The sequence below is a fragment of the Pelobates fuscus genome, chromosome 4, assembly GCF_036172605.1.
Source record: "Pelobates fuscus isolate aPelFus1 chromosome 4, aPelFus1.pri, whole genome shotgun sequence".
NCBI lineage: Eukaryota > Metazoa > Chordata > Amphibia > Anura > Pelobatidae > Pelobates > Pelobates fuscus.
This window is the reverse complement of record NC_086320.1, coordinates 46,186,908-46,200,491: the sequence shown is the minus strand read 5'-3', so window position 1 is coordinate 46,200,491 and position 13,584 is coordinate 46,186,908. Positions and strand designations below refer to the sequence as shown.

At 34.5% G+C, this 13,584-nt stretch overlaps 1 protein-coding gene across 1 annotated transcript in view; it reads right to left on the bottom strand.

Annotated features, from left to right (window-relative positions):
* Nucleotides 1-13,584, bottom strand: part of CSMD3 (CUB and Sushi multiple domains 3) — a 1,213,223-nt gene that overhangs the window by 61,947 nt on the left and 1,137,692 nt on the right. The window contains exons 60-61 of the mRNA XM_063451130.1: nucleotides 3,193-3,369; nucleotides 314-493 (exon numbers count right to left, since the gene is read on the bottom strand). Coding sequence (XP_063307200.1) covers nucleotides 314-493; nucleotides 3,193-3,369 — 357 coding nt within the window. The remainder of the gene's footprint in view (nucleotides 1-313; nucleotides 494-3,192; nucleotides 3,370-13,584) is intronic.

The window sequence follows — 13,584 nt, the reverse complement described above, 5'->3', positions numbered from 1 at the left end:
AAAAAATTAAATATAAAAATATAAAAATAATCAAAACATTAAACATTTTAAATATTTTGCACAATATTAAATCATTTTAAAATGTATCCAAAAATTTTAAATAATTGAAAGCCTATCCATCAATATTAAATTGCATAAAAACCTGAGAACATTTTTGTACTTACCTCTTCCTTGCTTACTGCCCACGCCTGCTTTCATAGATGTTATTTGGACATAGAGGAGCATCAAAGACTGATGCCATGCAAAGTAAGTGTTGTGTGTGGATTTAATTGCTTCTCATAGAAAACCATTGATTTAAATTAGAAAACTATACCTTTGCAAACAGGGATTGTTCCGCTCCATGTGCCATTGTTTGTACACATGCGTGACATTGAATTCTTGGGGTCCATGGTATATCCAGGCTGACATATGTAGGTAACATTCTGACCAACTATGTAATCCTCACCATATCTGATTCCATTAGCTGGAACTCCAGGATCCCCACAGCTGATTACTACAATGAAGACATTGTGGATAGAAATATATTTTACAACTGATGATCAACAAGAAAGTAAAACACAAGCAATGCTTTATTTGTTTAGGCTGAGAATAATAAACATTTGGAATTCAATGCATGTCCATTTTCAAATTCTATAAATACGTTCAAAAAGATGTGACTATGAGTGTTTTCAGCCACACATCTACAACCGCCAAAAGACATCCATGCAAAATTGTTTCTATACAATAATTTTGTCCTGAGTTTAGAAATACCCAATGTTAATATGTACTTACCGGTAGCGTTTTTTTTAGAAAGTTATAGCACTTTGCTATTTCGAAACCATTTTTTTTTAAATTGTATCACTGATATCTGTCAAGAATCCCTGAATAACCCTTCACATGTATATATATATTTTTAAAGAGAAGACAACCTAAGGTATTAAACTTGGGGTATTTTGACTATTTTAATGCAACAATTTTACCACAAATCTATGCCAAATTTTAAAATAATAATAATAATAATTGATTTTTTTGACACACATAGCAATTTAAGAATACATGTACTGAGAACTTTAAGGGTTATTGCCAAAGAACACCCCAATATGTGTTCAGCAACATCTCCTGAGTACAGTGATACCACCCATGTATAGGTGGGTCGGGTTCTCTGGGGGCTAAAATACCTTATTTGGAGGGTACGCATTCCAGTTTTCCAACTTGGAATTTTCGCAGCTGGTCATCATGCACCCATGTCGTATTTGGGACATTTTTTTAAGCTGGCCAATGTAATCTACCCAATCAAACCATATATTTTTGAAAAGTAGACAATAAAGAGTATTCAATATAGGGTATGTCCATTCTTTTTAGTAGCCACTTAGTCACAAATACTGGCCAAATTTAGCATTTATATTTGTCTGTGTGCTAAAAATGCAAAAAACAATTATGAATGCTAACTTTGACCAGTGTTTCTGAACATATCCCATTTGCAACACCTTGGGTTGTCTTCTTTTGCAAATTGTAGGCCATTATGGGGGTAATTCTCATTCCTGGGCTACCATACGCTCTCAAAAGCAACATAACCAATCTGGCAAATTTCAATGTGAAAACATTATATTTGACTCTGTAAATTAAAAACTCTATAAAACCTGTACATGGTTCCTGCCTACCCTCAACATAGAGTCTCATCTCATGTGTGGGGGGAACAGTGATATCTGCTCTGGGGATTGCTATATCACTATACTCCTCTGGGTTATAATCAATTGCTCTTGTAAGAGCAGCCTGCTACACTCTCTGGAGTAGGAGAGGTCTGCCCACTGAAAGCTGGATCCTGGTCTTGGGTGGGTGGAGGACGGCGAGACCCCAGCCAAGCTGAAATGCTGGAAGTGGGGACTCCAGTACTGATGGTGTCTGGTGGAGTGCTTGGAAGTACTTAGAGGGACTAGGAAGCAGTGATTGGTGGACGCACCCAGTCGGGTTACCAGGCGGTCCATCACAGGGGGGTACTGTTATACTCTGGAGACTTCGCTGAACACAAATATTAGTGTTTTAAAACAATAAAACGTATTACAACAATGATATCATCAGTGAAAGTACCGTTTGTGTGTGAAAAATTAGAACAATGTCACTTTCACTGACAATATCATTGCTGTGATATGTTATAGTGTTTTGAAAAACTAATATTTGTGTTCAGCGAAGTCTACCGAGTAAAACTGTACCCCCCATGTACAGGTTTTAGGGTGTCTTGGAAAGTTACAGGGTTGAATATAGTGCTAGCAAATTAACATGGCCTCTGGGGGTCCTAATTTGTGTGGGCTGTCAGACTTCCCCTCATAGAAGATGAACTCCAATCGGGGGCAGAGGGAGAGGAAGGGAAGGGGTTAATTTTTTATTTCATTTATTTTAATTTTTACTGAGTGCCTCGACCTCCCGAGGCACACAGTGCAGGCAGAGCATTGGAAGCCTGCCTGATGGATTCCGATGCTCTGCCTCACTGCCTGGGGCCACGTGGGGCAACCTTGAAGTGATCGTTCTCTCTGGGGAAGCGATCACCCAGCAGCCCGAAATTGAGGGGGGGTATTGCATGATGCCTCGACATTGAGGCATCGTTGCAATACCGTTAGAGCAGCTGGAAGTGATCATGATTGCTTCAAGTGCTCTAATTAGGCGCGGACGTATCAGGTACGTCCACGGTCCTTAAGCACCGTTTTTTGTCAGACGTAGGTCGCTAAGGGGTTAAAAATCTTTTTAGAACAGGTCAATAAGGATGTACATCATTAGAAGAAGAGTTTGATTCACATTTTCAAATGTCTGTTCAAAAACATAGTTATCTTCACTTTCAGTTTCTGTCAACCATCATTTCTAATTATCACTTGGAATGTTTAACATGTTTATGCTAGCCAACACAAACGTGAATATTGTGGATCTTAAGGCAATTCTTTTTCAAACTTTGTTGCATTTTATTGTTATTTCTTGGGCTACTCAGTCCATTTTCTGAATTATGTGGTAAGCAGATAACTGTCATTCTTTAGTAGTTTTCTGATGCAATTTATTTGGATTTCTGAATGTTTGGTTAAAATGTATTATCTTATTTTATCTTATTGTATTGTCCTATTATCTTATTTTACCACTGGATAAAAAATCCTACATAACTTTGATTACTGTTAAAATGTGACAGGTACATTACAGTTATTTATTATTTAATGTATGATTAAAACTTACTTGTACAGTTTGGAAGACTTCCAGACCATGTTCCATTGGCAGTACATTGTCTGATGCTAGAACCAGAAAGTATATATCCATCTAAGCAAGAGTATAGTACTGAGCTAGGAAATTTTGTTCCATCTATTCGGAAAACTCTGCCATTTGCTGTTGTTCCTGGATTTCCACATTGAACAGCTATAAATTAACACAAATATTATCTTCATATTTTGTCAAATTAAAATTTATTGGTGTAGCTAAACAATAATACATTTAATAATTTCAGAAAAAAAAATTGGCCAGATAACTAACAAACCAGACATGTTCTTTTTACATAACAATCATTCTCTGTTCAGTGGCTTTAAATTATGAAGGGGTTTTGCTTTTTTACAATTTTTTTCAATCAGCAAGTTACATATACCATGTGTTCCAAAAGTTTTCTTAACATTTTAATTTTTAAACTTTTAGCCATTAGACTCCCAACATTACAGAACTCGGTACTCCGACCCAATAAGTTAATTCCGGAATTTATTTAAAACAGATTCGAGACCCAATCACTTTACTTGTCCTTTGAATGAATATTAAATAACTCCTGTCAGTGTTTTCTTGTCTTTCATTTGACTCTTTCAGGTACAAAACTGAAATGTGATTGAGTCAATTTACAAAAAAAGTACATATGTAAATTGGAATTATTGCAAAAAAAACAGCTTTCCAAATCTCGGTGGGAAAGTCCCATTTTAAGGGTCCTGCTGACATGAATTAGTTTCCTAGTGTTCCACTTTTGTGAACAACAAGAAATTGTTCCAAACAACTATAACACGAGAACATGTTCACACTATGTTCAGGGCACTAGGACTCATTAAGGGTGTTCACTCAAGGGTCTACACTCAGTGAGCTGGCCTGTTTGACTGACAGGCAGACTGGCATGGCCCTATAGGTGGATCCAGTGAGAAGAATCAAACCCATTTTCACCTGTCCCACCAATGTCATGCGTTGCAGGTTGCTAGAGTTGAGTGTTATGTTATATATATATATGGAGAAATAAAAGGAAGGGCTGCGCCAAAATATAGTCAATATATAAACAATAAATAGTCAAAATAAATAAGGAAGAAAGTCTTATCTAAAACAGGTCTTCTAGGGTACGCAGGATTTGTAGATGTAAGGTCCAGAACGGAAATCCTCGTTGTTTTTTCTCCGTGGAAATTCACTCGTATGTGGGAAATAGAAAGAATAGAGAACAAAAGATAGTGCAATATGTCTGATAGGGAATAAATATAATAACAAAAGCTGGTATAAAACTCACATGTATAAGAGCTATAACCTGCTTTTAGTATAGAAGGCGTGCAGCGGTACAATCCCCGCTTGTGGGATATAAAGGGAATTCCTCCGTCAATGGTGTATCCAAAGTTCAAATATAAAAAGAAGGGAGAGACAACCAATAGTGCTCACTGAATAAAATGCAAAGATAAAATAATTGAATAAAATGGTACTCACAAAGGCAGAGCAGGCCAACTGCTCCTTGAAAATCGCGCTGGTGGTATTATCCCCACCTCGGGATTACTTGGAGTCCAGGAATGCCAGGTAGCAAACAATATACGGTGTATTAAAAAGATAGATGGCACCATTAAAAAGTAACCAAATGATCTTTAATATATAAAATACACAGTAAAATATCCAAAAGCGCGTTTCACCAATACGGCTTTATCAATATGGAAAGAGAACCTGATACCTGGCAGTACAAAGTTTAAATAGCAATACAAATAATTAGAATAATTAAAATTGGCGCCAAAATTAGGGATAACCAATCAGAATTACCATAATATGCAGTATTAGTATAACATATAAAAATAGGCTTATTACATAAAGTATATAATACAATGTGCTGAATGAACCTTGTGGTACATTAAAAATTGGAAAACGAAGGTTAAAAAGTGCGAAATTGCCTTTTTAAATATTTATATTGCGGTCATGTGACCGGCAAACGGCCGCAGGGGATTCTGGGGCTTGTAGTTGGTAGACGTCGGCAAGCACTGCGCAGCTGCCGACGTCTAAATCAGGGAAGAAAGGTTGGACGTCGGCTCGCAATCAGTTGCAGCCGACGTCTGACGAAAGGAGGCACATACTGACATGACGACGTCGTCATGGGGACCAAAATAAACAGATAAGACGACGGCTAGCACAAGGCTGTGGCCGTCGTCATGGAGATGGCAAAAAACGTCGGATCACATGGGCATGTGATCGGCGTGATAGTGAGAAGACTCTTATGTCTGATATACTGAAAAGTATCATCAGACATAGGTCTATTAAAAGGGATATGATAAAAAACAACAATGAATAAACTAATGCATAAATACAGTAAGAACTACAAGTATAATCATAATATAAAAATATTATAAAAACATTATAATTGGTAATAGAGGAAAAATAAAAAATATAATAAAAACAGAAAGGCATATAGTTACAGGAAATTAAATTAATCAAAATCAACATTTAAACCATGTGGTGTCAGAGTTTTAAGTTTATACACCCATTCCATTTCGGTTTTACCTAAAATGTTTTTAATATTTCCACCCCTCCATGGGATAGTACATTTTTTTATTCCAATACACTTCAACAGTCTCGGGTCTTTATTATGTTTAATAAAATGTTTGGATACTGAATGATTTAGGTATCCATTTTTAATGTTTCTGCAATGTTCGCTTAATCGCGTTTTTAGGCTCCTTGTGGTCATTCCAACATATTGGAGGCCACAAGGGCACTCAAGCAGATAGATATCATTTTTAGTTGTACAATTAATAAAATCATTAATTTTATAAACATGATTTGTCATTTTGGAAGTAAATTGGGTGACTTTGTTAGGAATTGTGGGGTCCCTGCTTCTACACACTATACACATCTTACATTTGCAAAAACCTTTAATTTGTGGAAAAAAGGATAATGAAGGTACCTGGGTAATTTCTTTAGTAAAATTCTTGGTTAGTATTGTTTTAAAATTTGGAGCTCCCCTAAACACTATGTTGGGGCGTTCTGGTATAATCGTATTGAGCGTTTCATCTTGTTTTAGAATATGCCAGTGTATCTTGATAATTTTTTTTATATTGCTACTTTTATTATTATAGTTAAAAAATAATAGGCAGGGGCATAGGATCATCTGTGTTTTTTTACTTATATTGTAAAAGTTCATTTCTATATTTTTTTTGAATATTTTCAATAGTATCCATTAGCTCAGTTTCAGAATAGTTTTTCTCAATAAATTTATCTTTTAGGAGGTTTGCTTGTTTGTTAAAATCGCTTATTTCAGAGCAGTTCCTCCGGAGTCTTAGTATTTGGCTTTTAGGGGCGCTGTCAAGCCAGGGTTGATAGTGGAAACTAGTTTTATCTATGGCAGTGTTCACACAGACTTTTTTAAAAAAAACGTTTTGGTATGTATTTTATCATTTTTTATAAAAATATTCAAATCTAAAAAATGTATTTGTTCCCTGCTATACTCGTAAGTTAAAATTATACCTCTATTATTTATGTTAAGATTATTCATAAAAGAGTTAAGATCATCTTCAGAGCCTTCCCAAATAAAAAAGAGGTCATCAATATATCTAAAAAATTATACTAGGTTCGCTCTCCAGACATGATCATTAAAAATAACTTCAGATTCCCAGTTGGCCATGAATAAATTGGCATAGCTGGGAGCGAACCTAGTACCCATAGAAGTCCCTCTTTTTTGTAAATAAAAAGAATTTAAAAACCAGAAATAGTTATTTTTTAAAATGATATTAATACCTTCTAATATAAAATCTATTTGTGTATCAGCAATTTTACCTTCTTTGGTTAAAATGTCTCTAATAGCTTGACAGCCTATCTCATGAGGTATAATGGTATACAATGACTGCACATCACATGTAACCAATATAAAACTGGGTTTCCATATAAAATTATTTAAGAACTTTAAAAGAGCCATAGAGTCTTGAAGATAAGATCTCATGAGTTTAACGGAAGGGTGTAAAAGAGTGTCTATATATTGTGAAAGGTTGCATAGGAGTGAGCCTATGCCGGACACAATTGGTCTCCCTGGAGGCGAAGTTTCATTTTTATGGATTTTAGGGAGAAAGTATATAACCGGTATTACCGGAAATTTTCTATTTAAAAAATGAAATTCGTGTTTATTTAAAATCCCTAAATTTAAGCCTTTATTTAAAAACTGAGTTAAAATTACTTGTATTTGGGCAGTTGGGCCCGATAAAAGTTTTTCGTACACATTAATATCATTTAATTGTCTGTTTGCCTCTTCTATGTACATCTGGCTAGATAAAATGACTATCCCTCCTCCTTTATCAGCTGGCTTAATTACAATATTTTTATCCTCTTGGAGTTCCTTTAATGCCAATTTTTCAGAATGAGTAAGGTTTTGGGGATCATATTTATTATTCTTAATTTTTTCTAAGTCTTTTATTACTAATTTCTCAAACATAGTGAGGGGGGGCAGATTTAAAATGGGCAGGATAAAAAGTAGATTTTTCTCTAAGATGTGTATTAATGGGTGGGTTCTGATCTCTAAAAAATGGTCTTCATTTTCAAACTCCGAATCTAATGATAGTAGTTGGTACCTGTTTTGGTGAGTAGGGATCGCAGGTGATTTAAAATAATTAGAGTACTCCTTGTGATCATTAATATATCTAGATCTTTGTGGTTTGGGGGACAAGTATTTATGTGAGGGTCCTGCTGTATTGTGATATGTTGGTGATGGTGGGATTTTGTGATGGGTCCGGTATGAGTTATTGCGATTCCTTTGAGTAAATGGATGGTATTGGTTAGTGTTGGAGTGGTGAGGTCTTTGCAGGGGACCACGGTAGTGGTTATTAGGTGCCCTGTATGTGCATATATTTTGTGGTGAATGTGAAAAGTTCCTTGTATTAGGATTTTGGTGTTGGTAGGATTGGTGTTCCAAATGGTGTGTCTCAGAGTTTTCATAATTTCTTGATTCAGGAAAGATGTTATTTCTTACAAAACTGTTTTTTTTTTTGGTTTGGATTTTGCGAGGTATATCTTTTGTTTAAGTGGTAGGTTCTGACCTGTTTATTGGAATAATCTGTCTTGTCTCTAATATATTTCTTGATTTTGATGTGTTTTGTTTCAATTTCAACTTTTTCAACTTTACTTTGAATTAGTATAGAATTTTGTTTATATGCTTTTGTCTCCGTAAAGGGTAAAAGTCTGTCTCTTAGACCATTGATTTCTATATCTAAGGTAGATGTTTTTTGCTTTTTTTTTGCTTTCACAATATATAGACACTCTTTTACAACCTTCCGTTAAACTCATGAGATCTTATCTTCAAGACTCTATGGCTCTTTTAAAGTTCTTAAATAATTTTATATGGAAACCCAGTTTTATATTGGTTACATGTGATGTGCAGTCATTGTATACCATTATACCTCATGAGATAGGCTGTCAAGCTATTAGAGACATTTTAACCAAAGAAGGTAAAATTGCTGATACACAAATATATTTTATATTAGAAGGTATTACTATCATTTTAAAAAATAACTATTTCTGGTTTTTAAATTCTTTTTATTTACAAAAAAGAGGGACTTCTATGGGTACTAGGTTCGCTCCCAGCTATGCCAATTTATTCATGGCCAACTGGGAATCTGAAGTTATTTTTAATGATCATGTCTGGAGAGCGAACCTAGTATAATTTTTTAGATATATTGATGACCTCTTTTTTATTTGGGAAGGCTCTGAAGATGATCTTAACTCTTTTATGAATAATCTTAACATAAATAATAGAGGTATAATTTTAACTTACGAGTATAGCAGGGAACAAATACATTTTTTAGATTTGAATATTTTTATAAAAAATGATAAAATACATACCAAAACGTTTTTTTTAAAAAAGTCTGTGTGAACACTGCCATAGATAAAACTAGTTTCCACTATCAACCCTGGCTTGACAGCGCCCCTAAAAGCCAAATACTAAGACTCCGGAGGAACTGCTCTGAAATAAGCGATTTTAACAAACAAGCAAACCTCCTAAAAGATAAATTTATTGAGAAAAACTATTCTGAAACTGAGCTAATGGATACTATTGAAAATATTCAAAAAAAATATAGAAATGAACTTTTACAATATAAGTAAAAAAACACAGATGATCCTATGCCCCTGCCTATTATTTTTAACTATAATAATAAAAGTAGCAATATAAAAAAAATTATCAAGAAACACTGGCATATTCTAAAACAAGATGAAACGCTCAATACGATTATACCAGAACGCCCCAACATAGTGTTTAGGGGAGCTCCAAATTTTAAAACAATACTAACCAAGAATTTTACTAAAGAAATTACCCAGGTACTTTCATTATCCTTTTTTCCACAAATTAAAGGTTTTTGCAAATGTAAGATGTGTATAGTGTGTAGAAGTGGGACCCCACAATTCCTCACAAAGTCACCCAATTTACTTCCAAAATGACAAATCATGTTTATAAAATTAATGATTTTATTAATTGTACAACTAAAAATGTTATATATCTGCTTGAGTGCCCTTGTGGCCTCCAATATGTTGGAATGACCACAAGGAGCCTAAAAACGCGATTAAGCGAACATTGCAGAAACATTAAAAATGGATACCTAAATCATTCAGTATCCAAACATTTTATTAAACATAATAAAGACCCGAGACTGTTGAAGTGTATTGGAATAAAAAAATGTACTATCCCATACAGGGGTGGAAATATTAAAAACATTTTAGGTAAAACCGAAATGGAATGGGTGTATAAACTTAAAACTCTGACACCACATGGTTTAAATGTTGATTTTGATTTATTTAATTTCCTGTAACTATATGCCTTTCTGTTGCTTTTATATTTTTTATTTTTCCTCTATTACCAATTATAATGTTTTTATAATATTTTTATATTATGATTATACTTATAGTTCTTACTGTATTTATGCATTAGTTTATTCATTATTGCTTTTTATCATATCCCTTTTAATAGACCTATGTCTGATGATACTTTTCAGTATATCAGACATAAGAGTCTTCTCACTATCACGCCGATCACATGCCCATGTGATCCGACGTTTTTTGCCATCTCCATGACGACGGCCACAGCCTTGTGCTAGCCGTCGTCTTATCTGTTTATTTTGGTCCCCATGACGACGTCGTCATGTCAGTATGTGCCTCCTTTCGTCAGACGTCGGCCGCAACTGATTGCGAGCCGACGTCCAACCTTTCTTCCCTGATTTAGACGTCGGCAGCTGCGCAGTGCTTGCCGACGTCTACCAACTACAAGCCCCAGAATCCCCTGCGGCCGTTTGCCGGTCACATGACCGCAATATAAATATTTAAAAAGGCAATTTCGCACTTTTTAACCTTCATTTTCCAATTTTTAATGTGCCACAAGGTTCATTCAGCACATTGTATTATATACTTTATGTAATAAGCCTATTTTTATATGTTATACTAATACTGCATATTATGGTAATTCTGATTGGTTATCCCTAATTTGGGCGCCAATTTTAATTATTCTAATTATTTGTATTGCTATTTAAACTTTGTACTGCCAGGTATCAGGTTCTCTTTCCATATTGATAAAGCCGTATTGGCGAAACGCGTTTTTGGATATTTTACTGTGTATTTTATATATTAAAGATCATTTGGTTACTTTTTAATGGTGCCATCTATCTTTTTAATACACCGTATATTGTTTGCTACCTGGCATTCCTGGACTCCAAGTAATCCCGAGGTGGGGATAATACCACCAGCGCGATTTTCAAGGAGCAGTTGGCCTGCTCCGCCATTGTGAGTACCATTTTATTCATTTTTTTTATCTTTGCATTTTATTCAGTGAGCACTATTGGTTGTCTCTCCCTTCTTTTTATATTTGAACTTTGGATACACCATTGACGGAGGAATTCCCTCAAGCGGGGATTGTACCGCTGCACGCCTTCTATACTAAGAGCAGGTTATAGCTCTTATACATGTGAGTTTTATACCAGCTTTTATTATTATATTTATTCCCTATCAGACATATTGCACTATTTTTTGTGCTCTATTCTTTCTATTTCCCACATACGAGTGAATTTCCAAGGAGAAAAAACAACGAGGATTTCCGTTCTGGACCTTACATCTACAAATCCTGCATACCCTAGAAGACCTGTTTTAGATAAGACTTTCTTCCTTATTTATTTGGACTATTTATTGTTTATATATTGACTATATTTTGGCGCAGCCCTTCCTTTTATTTCTCTTTTACGTTATCTTTTTAAGGGTATTTGAGGGATTCCCTTATAAGGTTGCTGCCTTTTGTTTTTTTAGCGCTTACTCGTGTCTCTATTGTTATATATATATATGGGAATGTTGTTATTTAATTACAGACAGGGAGCATTTCATAATCTGCATAAGTCCAGATATTTAAAAATAAAAGTCTAGAACACCATACATATAACATTTGTGATGAGTTCAGAAAGTGGCAAATCTCAGTATGCTTTTAAACGAACTACAATGCTTAATCAACATATATGAAAGTAGATTACAAAAGCACAACTATTTTGAGAGATGATATTGCCATTACTCTCCCAGAATTCATTGCTGAAAATAAGATTGTACTTCCTCAACATCCAAGTTACATTTATGCAGGGTTTATTTACTAAAGTGAGAGTTGCTAAAAATTATAAATGGATTCAAAGTGATGTTAAGTTAAATTTAAGCCCAAAGAAGCCAAGATTAAAAAAAAAAAATACCGACCTTTCTATGCTTCCAGTTTGGTTGCATTGACCTTAAAGGAAAACTACATACCTAAAGCATTTTAACTTGCTGAAGTGTTTTACATGTGTGTTCGCTATTTCTACAAAAAGTGGAGATGATTTCAGTAGAAACTTTAAATTAACCTCCTTGTTACATGCCTATACTCAAGAGGCAGCAATTGCCCAGAGAATCTGCTTTGCAAAAACATCTAATTAAGCTGCATTGATTGGACAGCCATAGAAAGGTTGTGCAGTGAAGGAAGAAAAGTGAAGGCTTGAAAAGGCTGCAGACAAGATATCTGCAGCTTTTGCATGTTCTTTTTAGAATGTAAAAAGGCACAATTAAATGCATGTCTGTTTCCATTGAGGTATTGATACTAAACAGTGATTTGTGTGTGCCAGTGTCCCTTTAAATTTCACTTCCCTTTCAATTCACTTTACATTTCAGACAAGACTCTCATTGGTATTTAACTCTGTGATTTTTTTTGTTTTTGTTTTTTTAACATATTAAAACATTTATTTGCTTAGTAATTCTAAAAGATATACTATGCATTTTATCCTGTTAGAATGGTATGGACCTTGTCCAGTAGTTCAGGGATATATTGTCAGTCAGTGAATTGCAGAGTTCTGCAAATCGGCTTGATTTCTTTTTTTCATCTCATTGTTTTCCAGCCCCAGCTTTTTCCTATTTTCTTTCGATTTCTGAGGACTGGCTAAAATCACCAGGCAAGTGTAAAGTGTAAACTGTGACCCAGAACATTTTTTATCTGTCATTATATTCTAAATGTCCAATGTGTTAATAGATTGTCAGAGTCACTTAAGTATTGTTATAAGCTCTTAGTCAAACACCTTTCCTTTATAGAGTAGAATTAACAGCTTTTCTCAGCTGTTTAGTACCAATTAGTTATTGCAGCTATAGTCACACTTTTTTAGAGTTCTGCCACAGTGGAGTTTGACTGTGTCTCTCCATTTATAAATGGTGTTTAATTATTGAATGTGTTATGACAAGGTTGTGCTAAATCTTTATCACATATGCCACTTTATTCACGGTATAAGGCTGTTTACTGACCCGTATACTGATAGACATCGTTATACTGTGCCAAATGAATGTGCATTCATAATACATTTTAGATTCTTTATGTACAGTATGCCTTCCCAAGGCTCAATTAAACAGAGATAGAACAGTGTTACATAGTAGGAGATTAGTCAAAGTAAAGAGTGAACTGTTTGCTGAGTGATAATGAATTTCCGAACACAGAAAGTGGAATAAAAGTTAGCAAATTAAACTTGAGGAGGCAGTAATAAATCATCATGGGACTTGAGTGGCTTAACATGAATTGGCTTATATCACTAATGTCTAACCTTCAAATGACAAAACTGAGCATTATAAAAAAAATCTGTTAGCTATACTGGCCTTGATAAATGATGGGAATTAAATGGTATGTGAATGGTATATTATGTACCTGGAGGAGTTAACAACAGATTGCATATATTTTGTTATGTATTGTTTTGATTTTTTAACGTACGGTGGGAATATGCTTGTACAGTTTAGCAGACATAGGTCTATGTATATATAAAATACTTATACCCTGTAGATTGCCTTATGATAATATTTTTACATAAAATGTAGATCGAAGTTTTATAGAAACAAAGCAAATCAAATTAATTGAGCAGC